The sequence below is a fragment of the Labrus bergylta genome, chromosome 9 (assembly GCF_963930695.1).
Source record: "Labrus bergylta chromosome 9, fLabBer1.1, whole genome shotgun sequence".
In the NCBI taxonomy this organism is placed as follows: domain Eukaryota; kingdom Metazoa; phylum Chordata; class Actinopteri; order Labriformes; family Labridae; genus Labrus; species Labrus bergylta.
Window position 1 is genome coordinate 21,430,635 of NC_089203.1, and position 17,679 is coordinate 21,448,313.

The 17,679-nt window shown below is 45.2% G+C and overlaps 1 protein-coding gene across 1 annotated transcript in view; it reads left to right on the forward strand.

Annotated features, from left to right (window-relative positions):
• Positions 1 to 17,679, forward strand: part of slit3 (slit homolog 3 (Drosophila)) — a gene marked incomplete in the record, with an annotated part of 235,943 nt that overhangs the window by 154,153 nt on the left and 64,111 nt on the right. The window contains 1 exon segment of the mRNA XM_065958425.1: positions 14,985 to 15,056. Within this exon segment, the coding sequence (XP_065814497.1) occupies positions 14,985 to 15,056 (72 nt within the window).

Below are 17,679 nucleotides of genomic sequence, written 5' to 3' on the forward strand. Positions count from 1 at the left end.
GCTTTTGTGGGACTGTGTTGTTCTGACAACAGTTTGTATCTTTGTTAAGTTCAGCAGCCAATCAGAAGGAAGCTGTGAGCTCATATCTACAGCCTTTAGCGTGAGCTCCTCTGGAACCGTTTGGAGTCGATTTGCATTCACAAGGGCGAACCAATCATTACTAATGCCCTGCAATGACTCAATCAATAATACATAATCTATTTTAAAACACTTTAGCCCGGAGCTAACGCCCGATTTGGAATTCCACTGTGCTTTGGCGAGTGCGTCTGCGTGTCTTTGAATGAGCTAATCCAGTTAGCGCATGTGTCGGCCAGGCCACATCAGAGTAAGCGATGGGTCCCTGTGTGATGATGAATGGTAATTTAGATTTAACATAACTGGACTAACGAGCACGCTAATGACTCCAACGCTAGCCTGGACAGCTCTCACTCGACGGGCCCTCACCTTGCATCCCAATGAGCTGGGGAAAGGGCGTGCGCACACACACACACACACACACAGGGGACGCACACACAGAGGAGAAACATGCACAAGTGTTTTAATAAATGCACTCATATGCAATCACAAATTCACAAATGGTTCTGGCAGGGGAACACACACGTACTTGGGTGTGTGTCTGTGTGTGTTTGTGTGTTTCTAAAGACTCCACGAGTAGCGGCGAGCGGCGATGTCAGGCTAATTTGAAGCTGATTAATTAATAATTATTCATCGGGCAGTTTTCAACGGGTTGAATCAGATGCGGCTTTCGTTCGCTGATCTTTCAACATCTCTGCTGACAACCAAGATGAATGAAAATAGATGATGAGTACTTGATCGTTTTCCAGATTTAAACAGAATTAATCAGGTTCATTTTTCGAAAAGGGTCTGCGGCATGTAAAGAGGGCTGAGTTCTCCCCGAGTCGTTTATCTTCACATCTGAAGGTGCTTTATTTCTCAAGGTAATGGGAATGTATGCAAAGTCACTGCACACTGCTCCACTTTCAGAGTGTCTCATTTCTAAATGTTTCTGCTCTTAAAGTTATCTTTGGACGAGAATTTTACAACTCATTCATCAGACGCTTTTATCCAAAGACACGAACATCAGAGAGAGAGAACATCACGAGCATGGAGAGAGAGAGGAGGAGACAAAGACAGGAAGTACAAACAAACAGCTTTAAGTCTGAGCGGAAACACAGGTGCTGACAGGAAGTGACAAGAGGCAGAGCACAGGTGCTGACAGGAAGTGACCAGAGGCAGAGCACAGGTGCTGACAGGAAGTGGCCAGAGGCAGAGCACAGGTGCTGACAGGAAGTGGCCAGAGGCAGAGCACAGCGTCGACAGCTGTTCTTGAGACTCTGCAAATCGAATGGAGTTTCATTGTCAGAGCGTAGTGGGCGGGAGGGAGTGTAGACCTATATGAGAGAGTTTAGTTAAGGAGGAGTCTTTTTGTAAGCGATCAGCAGAGTTTAAAATTTGATGTGAGCAGTAACCAGGAGCCAGTGGAGGGAGATGAACAGCTGAGTGACATGTGATCTTTTTGGTAGATTGCAGATCAGTCGCCCTGCTGCATTTTGGAGAATTGTAGAAACCCACCGTCCTTAGCTTCCTGAGACGATCCGGTCCCTTTCGATCTGCAGACGTTACATCAGAACTGTCTTGCATCCTGTTGATTGACAGGCTCAGATACAGGATGTGACTCTCTCACAGCGTTTGTATATTATCGTTAAGCCACTTGTTGGTCTCTGATGGTGTTTGGGAGTGAGTTCCATAGGGTGGGAGCAGCAATGGAGACGAAGGTCCTGCAGGAAAGGGGGGACGGGAGGTTTGCATCAGCAGACCGGAGAGTGCGGATGGGAGGAGCTCAGACTGGTAGGGGGAGGAGCCAGGAGTTTGATTTGCTGGGGCACGGGGGGGCCAGTGGAGGTGGACAAAGCTAAGCATGATGGCTGGTGGGCTAAATATTTTTTCACATTGGCCCGTAGTCGCCATCTTAGTACAAAAGTCTGAAACTGGTATTTTCCACCAGTGCGTTCTCCCCCTGCTGGCCAAACGAGAGAATGGTGAGATTTGGATGAGAGGTGTTTCTTTTAGCAAATGAAATTCCTGACACGTGGATATGCTGCTTTAATTAATAAATGACATCCTGAAAGAAGTGAGTGTGTGCCGCACAGGTTTGTGACGAAGGCCGGCCTTATTTCAACAGCAGGACGCACGTTTTAGTGATTTTTGTCAGAATGTTGACACATCCTGAAACTGCAGAGTGTCAGCTTTAAAGAGACATTCTTTGTGCTTATAGTCCAAAATGTTCAAGAACAGTTTCCTCAGGGTGTCTCCAGAAAGGAAAGTTATGAACATTTTGCATGTAAAGAATAAAAGTTAAAAAAAAAAAAGATGGCTGTCTTTGTCCTGCAGGACACCCGTCTCTGTGACGATAGTGCAGTAAATGACTCGGAGTGGGGGCAGGGAGATTTTGAGCATCAAAGATAGCGAGTGTGAAAGGGAAGCAGGTCGGATGTCATGAAAAAAAAAAAAAACCTGAAAAGATTCAAGTTTTCAGAAACTGAAAAGTGCAGGAAAGACGACGACTCAGGGGTGTGACAGAGAGAGAGAGAGAGAGAGAGAGAGAGAGAGAGAGAGGGACAGTGAGAAGGTTAGAAAAGAGAAGATTCACACTGTCAGTACATGATGGCACACACACACACACACACACACACACACACACACACACACACACACACGCACACACTCACTCACTCTCTCTCTCTCTCACTCACTCACACACACACACACACACACACACACACACACACACACACACACACAGACACAGAGTTGTGGGGTCTTAGATGCACTCTAAAGAGCTGTGGAACAGCTGCATATTTTATGATGGAGTGTGTACCACTGAGACAGAAGGACAGAGTAAGAAAAGATAGAGTAACAGATGAGAGAAAAGCGTGTGTGTGTGTGTGTGTGTGTGTGTGTGTGTGTGTGTGTGTGTGTGTGCGTAGGCAGCAGAGGGGTTTTGGCCGACCAGCGACTGTCATAATTCATAAGGGGAGACGGACTGAGTTGCTCAGTGCGCTGCTGCTCCACAAGGTGACTTTCACTCTGCCTGTAACTCTCTCTCCCCCCTCCCTCTCTCTATCTCTGCCATCTCTCTCTTTACCCATTTTTTTTATTTCTTCCTAATGAATTCTTTCGTTCCCCCACACACACACACACACACACACACACACACACACACACACACACACACACACACACACACACACACACACACACACACACACCCCTTCTTTCTATCAACCAATATTAGCATATCCAGTAACTATCACTATCGACTAATTTCACCTCAGATATACACCGATATCTCTAGATTTATTTACCTGTCAAACAGCATGTCATTTGAGTTTCATTGTATCACACCAGCAGTTCTCTGTCTCCAGCAGAAGGCGCTATATGGATTACAACAAGTATCATCACTCACACACATGCTCAGTGTCTGATAACTGAGAGATCAACTCAATAAATGTGTACATCTAGCTCTACAGATCGAACAGATCTAAGAAAGATATCGGCCGATCTATTGATATCAGATTTTATTCTCTCCCCACTATCGATATCGGTATCGGCCCAAAGATTCCCATATCGGTCGGGCCGTACTTTTTACCCCACCCCCTCCGATTTCTCCTTTTTTCTTTCCCTTCTATCTCTTCCTCTCTTTCTGTTTTTTTTCACTCTTCATCCTTCTTCCCCCGCTTCTCTCTCAAACACACGACCGCAGTTTGCTTTTCTCTCTCTTGTTTTATCTTCCATGTCCCACCTCTTTACCCTCTCTACACTATTCCTCCTTTACCGTCTTCCCCCTCCATCTTTTTTTCCATCCCTCCTTTGCCGTTGACTCTTTTCCTACACATCTTTTTCTCTCTCCTCCTCCATCTTCTTGGTACTTCTTCTCCTCAAATCTTTACTCGTGTCCTCCCTTAAAGATTACAACGTTTCTGCTGAAGTTAATTTAGCCTCTACAGGTTCACTTAGAGCTAATTGTTCGAGACTGTGACGTCGACGATGTCAGGCCAGCAGTGAGACAAGAACCTGTCAGGACTTTGATAAAGAAGAACAAAATGCCGTGCATCCGGCCTGTAAGCTGGAGGCATGACTTCATGTCTCTGTTCATGTGTCAGCCTCACTTCCTTCCACTCCCGTATTTCCTCAAACTTCCCGATGCCTCACCCGTCATTGCTGCCCGTTTGAGAATCCTCTTTAAAAAAGAAGTGGATGTGTTGTAATGGGAGTCGGCGCGGTAGCATTACTCTTTAATGAAGTTTCCAAATGTAGCGTTAGGAGGGACTCAGACTGCCAAAAGGACTGAGCTTCTAAATGAAACTACTTACACGTGGCCAGCTTTGCACGCTATGTGACAATGATGCATCATGGGAAGGCCACAGATAGATTTTAATGAAGCCTTTATTTAGTCTGGAGTCCGACGAGATAAGCAAATAAATATTACAATACATTCTTTTAAAAATATAATCTAGTAGAAGATTTTAAAGGAGCAGTATGTAACTCTGACACCTAGTGTTTAAAATGCAGTCAAAATTCAAAACATTGTAGAGAGCTGTCTCCCCCCCGCCCCCTCCTCTCTAGAGTCGATGTTCACACAGGTTGCCATGTGGTGGACACTGAAGCTTCAGTGTTTAGCCAGCTCTGCATCGGTTTCTAAACCTTTCTGCATTCAAACCTCTCTCCATTTTTCAAAAGCATCTCTAATATTGATCCTAGTTTGAGCACGTTTCTGCTCGTGGAGTATCGACTCTAGGGAGGGGCTGTCTCCAGTGTGTCTCTACTTTTAAACGCTGGGTGTCAGAGCTACAGAGTGCTCCTTTAAATAAATCGAACGCTGCGTCTTTAAATAAATGATACATTTACTGATGAAAATCTCTGGTTTTCTGAATTTGTGCATGCATGCATTTGTGTGTAAGCGCATACACACACACTCACACGCACACGTGTGTTTGGCCTGAAGTGTTATTTGAACTTAAACGTACAGCAACTCTTTGCAACTGTTTGTGCAACTCTGCTGGTCCCACTGTCAGAACTAAACAAGAGTAAGTGGGTAGAGAAAATGTGTGTGTGTGTGTGTGTGTGTGTGTGTGTGTGTGTGTGTGTGTGTGTGTGTGTGTGTGTGTGTGTGTGTGTGTGTGTGTGTGTGTGTGTGTGTGTGTTTGTGTGTGTGTGTGTGTGTCCTACATATTAGAATATCCCCGGTGAAGTTGGTGTGTGTCCAGCCTCAGCCGCCCCCGGTAACGATTGCATTTCTGCGGTCTCGTCCTGCCTCCAGATCTGTCTTATATCCTGGACGCGTGGGCGCTGGATCGAAGCCCCCTAAACGAACCTTTCCTGAACCTTCAGTTTAATAATGCGAAAACAAACGTGTGCGTGTGTGTACATGTATCTGTGTGTGTGTGTGCATGCTGTAATGTTTCCAGAGAAAGAAAATTAACTTTGAGTGGTTTCATGTTTTTAAGAGTTGCTGCCGATGCCTGTCCAAAATACTGCTTCCTATACGTTCCACCAGATCCTATTGTAGATATGTGTGTCTCTGATTTTCTCTGTCTGTGTGTGTGTGTGTGTGAGTGTGTGTGTGTGTGCATGGAGGGGTCAGAAGAGAGCTCAGCAGTGCAGCGTTCTGCTGTTCAGTGATTTTGGTTTGGCTGGCCTTTTGGCTTCTGTTTGAGTCAGCGGGCTCAGCAGAGCCGTCACACACAGGCAACAACCAGCGCCCCGGCACCCGCGGAGGCTCTGACCTGCACAGAGAGAGAGAGAGAGAGAGAGAGAGAGAGAGAGAGGGAGCAAGCTGTGTGGGAAAAGAAATATGCAGGGTCAGAAATCGAGAAAAAACAGAGCGGGGTCAGAGAGCAGAAGAATTGAATGTTTAGAAATATCTGGATGAAATTTACTGGATGAAGGAGGCATGGACAGGAGGAAACAAAGCGGAGGAAAGGAGGCCGAGATAAGTGTGTAAAGGCAGCTTCAGTCCTCTGAATACTGACGGTGGTTTCAGACATATTTGTTTGGGTTTAAGAGAAAGTCGTCTGAGTGAACAGGGGGATGAGGGAAAGAGACGCAGGAGCCTGAAACGAGATAAAGACACACTGTGACAGTTGACAGTTTCCATTGGAATAATGATAGAGGATTTATAAAGGGCTTAAGAGTTTGTTGGTTTGGAGACCCGGAGAAAAGGGGGCAAAGGGTTTGGGAGCAGAGAGTGTATAAAAGACAAGGACGCAGCCAATGATGTTGCCATGATGTCACCCGCTGGTTTTTTGGAAGCCTCAAAATTTGGCATTTTGGTCTAACAGGAACAAAAGTGACCACACCACAAGACCAATAAACGGTATATCTTCATCCTGGCAGAGAGATGGCCGAGGTAGCGACTTGTCAATAACGGGTACCCACACCGTTAAGCTGCGATACTCAACCTGTGGGTCCTGGTCCCCCATGTTGGGACTAGATGTGGCTCTCTAAGTTCAAATGTGGAAAAGAAAAATCTACATTTTTCTAAAGAGGGAAACATTCTCAGACAAATGAATCGTTGCAGGTCACATCACAGTGTTTCCCACACATTGCCCATGAAAGAGAGAGAGGTCCGCTCGAACGTCCCTCCTGTAAATGCACCGACTGAGGTGTGATCAACATGACTGAATATTTTTCTGCAGCTGCTTGTCGCAGACGCTGTCCTGCACTTGTTGTGACGCGAGTCATCTACACACAATTCATACACAAAAGGAGTTGATCTCCTTCTGCACTGCAGAGATGCTGGGGCGGGGGTCGGGGGGTCGGGGAGGGGGAGGGTGGTTGCTAACGAACCTGAAGAGCCATGCAGGTGACACATTAAGTCAGTCGTGCACGCCTCACACAGAGCACTGGAACACAGCGCTTATGCAGAGGTGGGAAATAGCGTCGGATACTGGAGCTCTGTGCCAGCAGTCTGACCCGCTCACAATTAATCACATCCCACCGGGTGGCGGGACAGGAAAGAGGAGGGGAGATGCTGCTGAGGGACAGAGAGAGAGAGAGAGAGAGAGGAGTGATATAAGGCCGAGCTAAAAGACAATTGAGAAAAGATGAGAGGACACAGAGGAGGAGGAGGAGGAGAGTCGAGGAAGAGAGGCAATCTGCAATCTCATTTGTACCCGTTTAAGGTGTAATGGTCTCATCAGGAGAGTTTTATGTACATCCTTCTTCTTTCTGTCTGCCTCCTATGCTATCAGTCTGCTCCGTCTCTCTTCGTTTTCACATCTAGCTTGCCGATTTTTTCATTTTGAAATCCCACAAAGCTTTCGTGTTCAGTCTGAATACAATACCCTTTGTAAGTTGACTCCAGACTCGGGGTATCTGATTTGGCATGACAAATAAACATCGGCTACTGACGTCAGTTCATGCCACGTTATTTGCCAATATCTGCCGATACCGTTGTCGAGGTTCGATGACAAAGAAACAACCTCGTTTGAATCATGCTTGCTTTCTTACGGGAGTATTTCAGACTGAAAATGTGGCAAAGTTAAATATTCCTCCGGAAAAAAAAAAACTTCTCGTTATTTCCGCCTCCTCGTGCTTTCTTGGTCTGGGTTGTAAACAGTTGATCTTTCCCAGGGTGGTTTCCAACGGCAACACTCTGGAAATGTCAATTTTCTCCGAGATGAGAGGAATAAATTGTGCAACTTTGGTTGTTCAAACACTTGAGAGTTTATTAAACCAGCCCACACACATACACACACACACACTCACACGTATAAATGCAACAACACAAATACACACTTGACTCATGCACACTAACAAAACACAAACTGCAGATTTAACACCGAGGAAAGCAGTGGAGCAGGCGTTAAACCCCGTGGGAAAGTTCAAATAGGAGACAATTGAAGCCCTAAAAGCCCTTAACCCGGACTCTTAAGCCTGTTTGCAGACCTCCTAGACCCTTTTCAGTCCGTATGAAAGTCAACAGGGTCAAAAATCACTTCAACGTACGAGTTCAAATCTCTGCATCAAAAGAGACACTCAGTGGATGAAGGAGCGTTCACTCATGTACAACTCTGCGTCTGTTTCTCTGCAACTTATCGCCTCGGCAAACTTCACACAAGCATATTTACACTTATCAACATGCCGAGGCTTTTATTCCCACGGTTTCATTCTTCAAAAACACATTCAGTCCTGTATACAGACCACCGGCTTCACTGCAATGCATGCACACACATTCTCCTGCACGGCATCGAGCCACGCCGCCATGTGACGCTTCACGGGTTGGTGAGTCTCGCTGTCCGACGCAGCATACACATATTTATCACAGGATCTATCTTCATAAAGATATCTCCCCCTCCCCCGTTCGTTAACGATTAAAGAGGTTAAATGAACATGTGACACATCTAATGGAAGGTCAGGCCTCCCCTGGCCGCTCTGCTCCTCCTGAGTGGAAGGTGGAATTGTGGGTGTGAAGGGGTTAAACAAATAAGTGATTTAGAGAGTGAAGTGTCCCCCCCCCCCCCTCTCAGAGCTGTAATGAGGCCTCGGGGAAGACGCCGAGGGCTCTTCACATCAACTCAAAGAGTCCTTCAGGCCTCGTCGACGGTTGGCCTCTTTTCAGCGTCTGTGTGGGAAAAAGCTCTCAGAGAAATAAATTCCAGTTACAACTCAGGTCGAAGGAAAAAAAAGCACCTGCAGCAGAACATGCTCCACGCTATTTTAGAAAAACTGTTATTTTAAAACCAAGTTTAGGTGTTGAGATAAATTTAACACAGAGCCTGATTCAGAAAAAAAGTTAGTGTGGCTTTTGCACCTCCTAAGCTTGTGCAAATGATGTAAGGGAAAAGCCACCATCGTTTTCACAAAGCACATGCAAAGGGTTAAATGCACTCCTCAATGTGCGACAGAGCAAATAGGGTCTCTGTGTGCAGGTGCTCATATTTAAATGACCCATTTTGCATTCTTTTGCGGCAAAATTGGCACATTTTTAAGCAAATGAGCCTCATTAACGAAGACGGCTTGAGCAGCAACGTGCAGTTAAGGTAAAATATTTTACAATCTGTAGAGAGTTGGTGGTAACTGCGCCACAGATTTCATAAAGGATGTAACAGTTCATCTGATAATAAAACCTGTAAACATTACTTTCATTATGAGAATTAGGGTACCAGAGTTTCTCCTCCAGCCTCCTCGTATTTATTCTGCAGAAAGTCAGAGTGAGCTGATGTGAGAACGCAGCAGGATATAATCAGGAGAATTCACCTGGAGCGAGTGGGAGGGGGTGGTTACTTTTATTCCCTGTGATCGCTGCACGACCATAGACTGTCATCGTAATGACATAACATTGATAGAAAGACAAATATTCTCATTATAGCGTCTTATAGAGGACTCTGATGCCTCCCCCCCCCGCAGGTTTAATCAGAGTTTAAAACTGACTGCATTTTGATGACATATTCCACGTCGTGTTCTTTAATCCAGTCGTCTCCTCTCACTGTCTTCCTTCTTTTCAGACCATTACTGATGTCCGTGATTACCACAGAGAACCATCGCATCGAGCGCGGCGTCGATATCGGTTGTAATCACAGTCGTAAACTTACACTGTTGTGTTGTGTGTGAGCGGCGGCTGTAATTCAGGCCTGCTGTCGGTGTATCGATCCGTGTCTGTTAGGGCTGATTGAGCATAATAGAGACTAATGGAAAATACACTTTATGAACACACACACACACACACACACACACACACACACACACACACACACACACACACACACACACACAGATAGAAATAGATTTGGTTGACATCTCAGTAACCAGGCGAACACGTTTCCTGTTCCGGAGGTCGTTTTTATTGCGGCTCTATTAAAGTTTGGACGTAGTTTACTCAAAGCGTCTTGAACAGGATGTACCGATGTGAAGGAGGATATCGACTCTGCGACCTTATGAAACCACAAGACGCCTCAGTGCCCTTTTTAAACTTCTACATCTAATATCACACCGGACCCAAAACACTCGGGACGAAGGAGAGGTTATGAGAAGCCATGTGTCTGATCCTGCACACAATGACAGCCGTTAGCCTCCTCCAGTTAAAAACAGGAGTCCGCGCAGTAGGTCACAGCCAAAAGAGCCGAGTTTAGTTACGCTGCTTCTGATGTCGAACACACACAATTACTTAATTTCTGATTAAAGGTCAAAGGTTCCTCAGAAGGGATTCAGTCCGCAGCCACTTTAAAGCAGACGTCAACCAACCTGTCTATCATGGGACCATCTCTCTGTTAACATGGAGGAGGTGTGGTTTTTTGACTCACACTGAAGCCAGTCAGCAAAGGGGGAGCTCTAAAGCTTTTGGCTTCATTTGAGGTGAGTCAGTCCGCTGTCCATTCTTCATGTTGTTTGTAGTCAGAGAAGTCTTGTCAACTCGCGTGTCAGAGGAAAAACTGAACGTGGAGGAGGCAGTAAACGGTGACAAGCATGGAAAAGTACGGATCAGAAATCTTTAACAGCTCGATCACATGGGCGTCATTGTGACAAAGATTACATCCTCAGAAGTCTTTGTGCTCAAGTTCACTTCTGCCTCTTGTCACTCTTTGAACTACGCTATCGTCTTCTCAGATATTAAAAAAGCGTCCACGTATGAAGCTTATTTGAAGCATTTATTTATGAATTATTTAAGGAATATTTTAGCGCCCAACTTTACAGTATATCCAGGATCTTAAAGTGGAGCAGAAATTGTCTGTGAGGGCGTTTGTGTTTGTGTGTGTGTGCGTGTGTGTGTATGAAGGAGGTTTGATTGACGAGTAAGGCTTTGACCTCGGTGTGTAGGCTGCAGCAAAGACACATATGATAACATCACTCTTTTTCTCTCCCTCACACAACACCACACACACACACACACACACACACACACACACACACAACACCATACATACATACACACACACACACACACACACACACACACACACACACACACACACACACACACACTAAGACTCGAACACACACACTCAGGCAGGCACGAACACGAGCGATAGCATCTCCCCGTGGGCTTCCTCTAAAGAGTCTCCTCCATCACTGACTGTGCAGAGGCCCTTTAACTGCAACAGAGAGACCGCTGCATCGGAGAAACGCAGACACACCAAAGCATGTACCGCACATGCTGACTCAAGAATATACACTTCACAATATCTCACACACACACACACACACAGGGTCATGGATCAGTCCTGCGATAGCGCTGCAGCGGTCACTGCAGCCTATCTCAATTTAAAGAAAGAAAGTGGCTGAATTGGCGTTTTTGTAATGGAGCCGTTGTGTGTCGAAAACAGCGTTGGAGCTTTTTTTTTTTTTTTTTTTTACTGTCACTGCAGAAATAAAACGTGTTTTTATTTTAACGTGTTTCACAAATTATTAACCTGCAAGGCAGCAGACTGCTGCTAAGAAATCAGAGTCTGTACATAAAGAGGAGATTCATGAGGACGAGGTACAAGTGAAAGTTTCACACTGACGGGTGATCAGATTCAAGATAAAAGAATTATGATCATCTTTTATCAGCTTTCCATTTAACAAAATGAAGTCAAAGAAAACAGAACAGTCAGCTGACACCCTGGCCTTTATCGTTTTATAATCTGGGTAGAGCAGCAGCGTGCAGACGAGCAGCAACGCCTTCACCAGCGTTGAAACAGTTAAATCCAAACATCTTTCTGTCTTTGAGAAACCGATTAAAGTCCATCCTCTCCGTCTTGTGCCTGCTCCACTTTTCAGAAAATGTGTGCTCAAACAGGCCGTTTGGAGATTTTCCCTTCATGACATCACAAAGGGCAGTAACCCCTCCCCCAGGCGCGTGACACTCCCACAGCTAGGTGTTTGTTCTGCCCTCTGAGTCTGCCTTCTCACCGTAAACAATAGGACATGGAGCGAGAAAGCCAGAGTACACCCCTTCCAGAGAGGGGCGTGGTCAGAAACAGCTCATTTACATATTTAAAGCTACAGACACAGAAACAGCCTGTTCTGAGCAGGGCTGAAATAGAGGGGTTTATAGGCATGATCAAATACAGGATCAGAGTGGATTTAGAACAAGAAACTTCACACACATGTTTTGGAGAGTTCTGAGATTTATTTGCACTGAAGAGGAGGAGGATATGTGACCTTTAAATACATCTACATGAACACTTAGGGCCTTTGCATGATGTTCTGCTTCATCTCTGCAAAGTAACTCCTGAACTTACTACAACTATTTCCCTCTCTAAGAGCATGCACATGGTGTTTTTTTTTTTTTTTAAAGAGTTCAGCCATGGCCGGCGGCATGTAAAATGAGCTCGGAAAAATTATAAAACCTCGTTGTGGACTTTTAAACGATGTTTTGAGTGTTTACTTTGGCAAAGTCGGAGCAGTCGGTACTTTATTAAGGCTGAGAGAGAGAGAGAGAAAGATGTGGAGGGGGGCTGAGCACGCTGGGCGAGAGAATAACTGACGGGGAAATTGCAGAGGGAAATTATTGTTATTTCACAATTAAATTATATATACCGGGCGGAATCACCCCTGACAGGGCCGACCATAGAGAGAGAGACAGAGAGAGAGAGAGAGAGAGAGAGAGAGAGAGAGTGAGTGTGAAACTTCATCCGTCTACCAAGGCCGCTGAGGCTCTTCTGGCTGGGAGCGGTGCGCTGAAAGAGGATCGGAAGGAGGGAGAATTAAAGAGAGAGGAAAGCAGAAACATCAACAGAGTGGAGCAGGATCGGTCTATTTTAAGGCTAAGTGGGTGTTAGTAAAAACACAGCAAACTCTGTGTTATGACCAAATTTTGAACGATTGTGACTACACTGTTAAACAAACACTCGTTGATTTTGGTCGGTGAAATCCAAACCACCTCGTCGCGGTCACATTGTGTGTTTAGGCACAAACACGTTGCAGACGCTGGAAATGGAAATCCTCTCATGTTGAATCGGAGGTCGTTTTTTCTCACACACACGGAGAAAGAGAACGCCGACCTTGTCCTTGTCGGGAAGCGTTAAGAACACATTGTCAAACATGAAAAATGGAAAGGTTTTAGATGCGAAAACATTACCGCTCAGTCGTCCCGCGTCCGGGAACAATGTCTCTTTGAACACGTCGGGTTTAGGGTCAGGATGTAGAGTCAACTCGGACTGTTTTTTTAAATCGGGTGAAATTAATGATCCGTGAAACTCGGGTAGAAACCAGAGCAAAGAGTCGCAGTGGAGTGAGTTGACTTTGGCTCCAAGCAGTTACAAGAAAAACTGCTGATGAATTTTAAAGTAATCTAGATGTTTGAAACCTGAGGATTTCTTCTGTTTCATGGAACGTCTCATTCACTCTGTTTTCCTTAAACCATTCAACACATCGAACACCGGGTCATTAAGGGAGCAAGTCAGAGGTAAGACCAAGACCAAGACAGGGCGAGACCGAGTCAAGACCGAGACAGTTAGGGATCAAAACAGAGTCAAGATTGAGACTAAGACAGGGTAAGGCCAAGGCAACATCAAATAATTTAGGGATCAAGACCAAGTCAAGACCAAGACCAGACTAAGACATCCAGTGGATGGAGACCAATTCAAGACAGGGCGAGACCGAGTGAAAAACGAGACAGTTAGGGATGGAGACCAAGTAAAGACCAAGGCAGGGCAAGACAGAGACCAGACCAAGACATTTAGGGATCGCTTTGGGGGGGCAAGTCGGGGCCTAAACTCCAATTTTAGAGTATATGCTCTAATATTTACGTATTAATCTTCATAAAATCACATAAAGATCAACCGTTCGTCCACTCTTATGATTTGCAGTATGTAATATCTCATATCTGATATCACCCCCCCCCTCCCCAAAGCCTGCTAGTGTTTTTTCTCTGCAGCATTAGCAGCCTGTTCGAGTCGGTCGATGTAATCCTACCCCCCTGTGCTTTCTGCTTTTTTCTCATTTGGATGCAATAGTTTATTTTCCTGCAATGTTTCCCCTCCGCTCTCATTTCTGTCTCCATCTCTGCTCATGAAACCCACACAGAGAAATCAATAACTCCTGTTTCTCTCCAACTACAAGTGTTAGTGTGTGAGTGTGTGTGTTTGTGTGTGTGTGTGTGTTTCTCTTGTTTTTCATTCATCTTGAGGTCAGGATAGCGTGTGAGACAGAAGGTAGTTTTATGAGCGAGTTAACAGTCAGAGACAGCGTGATCTGCTTAGCATTAGAGGTTTGTGTGTATTCATACATGTTTGTGTGTGTGTGTGTGTGTGTGTATGAATAAGTAATGAGTTAACACTTTGTGATGACTCGGCACACGGGTGGCGCCCTGGACAGAAGGTCAGAATGTGCAAACGCAGTGGGCTGCAGTTTTGATGAGGTTTGAAAAAAAAGAAAAATGTTCGATTTATTAAAATTCAAATCAAGACGATTTTTATTCATTTAAACGAGAATCAGAAAATGACTCTGACTGAGTTTTATAATATTGACACGTGTTGTAGTCCAGACCCACATTGAGCGAGACCATGGTGCTCAGAGACCAAGGCCAGAGACTAAGACATTTAGGGTCAAGACTGAGACAAGACTAAGACCAGGACAAGAGGCCAAGACATTTAAGCATCGAGACTGAGTCAAGATTGAGACCAAGACATCTAAGTATTGAGACCAAGTAAAGACCAGGACAGGGTGAGACCAAGTCAAGGCCGAGACCAAGACAGGGTGAGACCAAGTCAAGACCAGAACAATCTGTGAAACACCATCCTGAGATCTGCCGTAGCCAGAGTTCTTTTAAAGAACATTTACTCGAGTATGAAAAAGAACCCAAATTGGACACCGGCTGTACTGGGTTCTTGTTTCTCTGTGAGAAGCTGCAGAAAAAGGTGCCGTAGACTTGAACCTGCCTCCAGGACCGAGTTGAACTTGATTCCTGCGTCAGAGTAAAAGAAAAAACCCACAAAGGAACGACGTGTTATTTTTCTAACGCTCTGTTTTTCTTCTTTTCTCTCCGCTTCTCCGTCCAGCACCCTCAACAACAACAACATCACCCTCATCCCTCTGTCCAGCTTCAACCACATGCCCAAGCTGCGGACACTGTGAGTATTACACACACACACACACACACACACACACACACACACAATCTGCGGTCGCTCACTAATACAGACCCACATGTGCAGGAATGTAGTAAAGCACTACTATGATAAAAACTCACTCAGTACACAAATACACCACACACACACACACACACACACACACAGCGTGGCAGTGGGTCTGTGTGTGATCATCTAATCAAACCATAATAAGAGACTCACTCTTCTATTGTTTCATGACTGTGAATAATCATGTGGCCATTACGTACACACACACACACACACACACACACACACACACACACACACACAAAGATGGATACAGTGACAAATACATGAACACACACACACACACACACACACACACACACACACACACGATTGAGTAATGGTAACCTCATTAAAACCACAAGAAAAGCTTGTTTAGGGCCTGCAGTTCAATCTGCTTTGATTCATTAGGAGAAACCTTCAATACTGATGTTACTGATGGGAGCATAACACACACACACACACACACACACAAACACACACACACACACACACACACACACACACACACACACACACACACACACACACACACTCACACTGTGTCCTGCCAGCATGGACCCCCAGCCAAAACACCCTTGTTGATTGATCACAGGGTGGTTTTTTTGTTGCGTGCATGCGTCTGTTGTGTTTTTTTTGTTTTTTTTTTGTATTTTGTTGTGTGAAGGAGATCTCGTGGTTGCCACGACGATGGCACGACATCTCGAGGGAGAGTACCCATAATCCTGTGGGGCTGTCTGAGTCACATTCCTGCTGGTTCCTGCTGGCCACACTGGGGTTGAAATCTGCCAAACCAGTATGGATAGAGTGGGATTTCCCCCCCCCCCCCCCCCCCCCCCCCCCACCCTCTTTTTCAAGAGGCGCTTTTGTGGTGGAGGAACTTGACTTAACTTTTGAAAATGGGGATTTCCCCAAACACAGCGTCCGTTAACAACCACTGATTTCCATTTATGTTGTATGGAATTGTCCCGATAAGATCATGAGTCAATCACATGGACACGTTTCTATGTTTCCTGCTTTAACCTTAGTGAAAATCAGAATCGACAAGTCTGTGGACATCAGTAACCGCGGAGTGACCAACATTCGATATCTTTGAATCAGAAGTCCTCGTCTGGTTCTGTTTTCTGTCAACACGGAAAGTCTCATGTCTCTTATAAACAAATCTCCTCGCATCTCTCCGTGCATCTCTTGTGGGCGGGACTAAGACGCATGTAGAGGACGCAAAGTGTGTGATGCGTTGATGCAATTAAGAAAACAGAGACGTAGTCATAGTAACAAGTAACCTTTAAATGTAAATGAGGTCTTGGGTGTACTCTGTCTTTCTCGCTCCATGTCCTCTTGTTTTACAGTGAGAAGGCAGACTCAGAGGGCAGAACAAACACCTAGCTGTGGGAGTGTCACCCACCTGGGGGAGGGGCTACTGCCCTTTGTGATGTCATGAAGGGAAAATCTCCAAACAGTCTGTGTGAGCACACGTTTTCTGAAAAGTGAAGCAGGCAAAAGACAGAGAGGAAGGACTTTTCTCATCATTGGGGCGTTTCTAGACGGACTAGAGACATATATTAGTGTTAGAGAAACACGGTGAAGTGGATTTAGCAGAATATGGAAGATTTAAGTCTCATTCCCTCTTCCTCACCTTCCTCCCTTTCTTCCACTCTCTCCTCCTAGTCCTTTTTTTTTTTTTTTCGGCCCCTCTTCATTAAATTTGGTGTCCCGTCCTCATGCTTTTATAAGTGTTTGGTTCAATGAGATGTTTAGAGATGTCCGTGATTTGATATACCACAACTTACACCTTCACTTTATTATTTTATATATATATTATGAATTTTGTCTTATTTATCTCCTCCTCTTCTTCTTCTTGTCTCCCTTTCTCTCAGAAGAATCCATTTATTCTATTAAGAGTAATGATATCACCTCATGGAGTCTCCCACTCAGACACTTTAACCAATGAAGAGATTAGAACTCCCACTGCTTCCATCTGTGTGTGTGCATGTGCACGCGTGTGTGTGTGTGTGTGTGTGTGTGTGTGTGTGTGTGTGTGTGTGTGTATTAAACACTGTACCATATGTAACCCTCTGGAGTAAATACTGAGAATCTTTACACTCACATCAAACACGCTCATTCACAGAAGCACCATGCGTGATGCCCTGAAGTCACCAATAAACACACAAACAAAGACACAAAGACACACACACACACACACACACACACACACACACACACACACACACACACACACACACACACACACACACACACACACACACAAAGCACTCTCTCCATGCCCCCTGCCTCTTCCCATTCTCCCCTGTGTTTTAATCCTACTTGTCAGTAATTAAGGCTGAGCCGGGGGTGAGATGGGACGTGGCTATCTCCAGGCAGGGGTCTGACTATAAACTGGATTTATAATGCGAGAGCGGTATTAAAACCCACTGCCCCCGCTGCTAGCATCAATGAGCCCATCTCTGTTCCATAACAGGATTTGTCCTCTGCTTTATTACAAAGGGAGGCCTGTCTTCTGAAAGGCTAGATATCCCGGCTGGCACATAATACGCTGACAAGACATTCTGCTGCTCGT